Source organism: Pinus tabuliformis, chromosome 7, assembly GCF_031772625.1.
Source record: "Pinus tabuliformis cultivar Carrire ecotype Pingquan chromosome 7, CPIR1, whole genome shotgun sequence".
In the NCBI taxonomy this organism is placed as follows: Eukaryota; Viridiplantae; Streptophyta; class Pinopsida; order Pinales; family Pinaceae; genus Pinus; species Pinus tabuliformis.
Window position 1 is genome coordinate 326,071,009 of NC_142293.1, and position 1,929 is coordinate 326,072,937.

The 1,929-nt window shown below is 38.4% G+C and overlaps 1 protein-coding gene across 1 annotated transcript; it reads right to left on the reverse strand.

Annotated features, from left to right (window-relative positions):
• Positions 1-410: 410 nt before the first annotated feature.
• On the reverse strand, positions 411-1,640 carry LOC149247248 (putative xyloglucan endotransglucosylase/hydrolase protein 23). The gene is made up of 3 exons (XM_089455846.1): positions 1,328-1,640; positions 1,116-1,234; positions 411-861 (listed from the first exon to the last, which is right to left on the reverse strand). Exons 1-3 carry the CDS (start codon positions 1,515-1,517, stop codon positions 625-627), a joined length of 546 nt encoding a protein of 181 aa, XP_089311972.1. The 5' UTR covers positions 1,518-1,640; the 3' UTR covers positions 411-624.
• Positions 1,641-1,929: the final 289 nt, after the last annotated feature.

Here is a 1,929-nt window from a genome sequence, read left to right on the forward strand (position 1 = left end):
AATACAAATGCATATCTTATGCACTACTGTGCATCTCCCTGGTTTTTATTCGCTGCTGCGAACCCAGTTTCATTTCATTCCATATGTTACAATGATCAATAACAACATTACATATACCAAAAAAGAAGGGGATTTTAATTGTCCGTTGACTTGCCCATACCATTCTTTAATTCGCCATACATCCGTGCAAACAAGAATTAAAGCATCTCACCTACAATCTACGAAACATCATAAATCTCATTAATTCCTTCACATGGGCAATCAAACAAAAGTTCAGGCAGGTTGAAGGAGATCCTGGTCCGTTGATTTGATCGGACGCATATCGCATGGTCCATTGATTTGATCGGACGCATATCGCATGTTTAAATCACACGAACCAAATGATGTTTAATGGCTCCGAAATTGGTGGTTTTGGAGACGTACAGTGGACGCGTGGCAGCAAGTCGGGGTGATCAGAGCCCCTTCGGAAAATACCGCTGACCAACAAGAGCGGTGCGGGGAAGCGTACTAACGGTTTTGCAAAACAGCGTTGTGATCGCTGTTTGACTGATGCTGCGGTTTATTGGCGGCTTCCGCAACGCTGCACGGCAGTTGGAATTAATATTCCAACATAAATCCAATTAATTATATGTTCACAACATAGCTACTTTCTGTTACAGCTAATTGAAACACATACACGATTTGTTTTTGGTTCAAGAGAATTGAATAGTTATGGAAGTCCGCCGTGGGATCAAACCACAGCATCAATCTTTGTTCTCTATTCCCAATTCCACTTGCAAAGACGTTGGTTTGCATAGTGTAAGGCTGCCCCGGCAGGTTTCCCAGAAATTCGTAGTCAAGTTCATCGTGCTGAGAAGCTTTCTGAATACAAAATACCATATCTGATATAATTTTTTTTTCGTTGAACTTATGTCGATTGCAGATTTCCCAAATCAGGAGAGTGTTGAAATAATTGACCCTTCTCTTCATAATCATATTCTTATTCCAGAAATCTACCATCGACATAAAAATACTCTATAATTCCAGTTATCGAAATTGTGACTGGTCTGGCTGCAATAAAGTTAAATTATCTATATCATAAATTGGGTTGAAGTACGGTAAATTAACAATAAAACTCCCTGCAAGTTTTCGGGGCTGCTTACATAATACGAGGTAACCGTTCCTGCGGAATTCCCTTTAATTCTCATGCTCACGCTGCCGAACAGGTATTCCTTTTTGGACTGAAAACCAGAACCTAGAGAAACAAGAATTGTTATCACAACTACGATCATATAGAATTCCAATACAGTATTGAATCTCAGATGCCCATAAAAGAGAAATATTTTACGTGAGCCTTTATCCTTAGTGAGTTGAACTGTTTGGCCATTATTCAACAATCTAACGTTTCCCCATGAAATTTCGAAATTGTTGCTGAAGGTAGCCTCTACCGTGCATAGATTCAGAATGATGAGGAGGCTTAGATATACCACCTCTGGTGAAGATCTTCTGGATCCTAACAGGCTTATATGGCTCTTCATGGTTGATACAAGAATGAAAAGACTCGATTATCTAAGTGTCCTCCCTTCTCAGAGCAGAGTGGTGGACAAACCTTGAACAAGTTCCGACATGAGCTGATTCCCTGCTCCCTATATAGAACATTCTTTATTCATCCAAAAAAACGAAACTGATAAGAACCATGTGAATGTGTGTTCATAAATTTATTACATATAAGTTCGAAAACCAAATTGGAAATATCCACATCGAATTGTTAGACTACGGCCATCAAATTGTGTATGGTGGTCTGTTCAAGACAACTAATACCAAGTAGTACCTGGTTGATTTTTAATATATTTATCATATATTAAATTTTTATGGTGGTCTGTTCAAGACAACTAATAGCAAGTAGTTCCCGGTTGATTTTGTATATATTTATCTTATATTAAATTTTTA

Bases quoted from the DNA above. Each gene is read 5' to 3' on its own strand.
- LOC149247248 (XM_089455846.1), bottom strand. From the start codon at position 1,517: ATGAAGAGCCATATAAGCCTGTTAGGATCCAGAAGATCTTCACCAGAG. The intron at 1,235-1,327 runs GTAAAATATTTC...TTGTTTCTCTAG, and splicing joins CACTAAGGATAAAGGCTCAC to GTTCTGGTTTTCAGTCCAAA. The intron at 862-1,115 runs GTTTTATTGTTA...TTTTGTATTCAG, and splicing joins GCCCCGAAAACTTGCAGGGA to AAAGCTTCTCAGCACGATGA.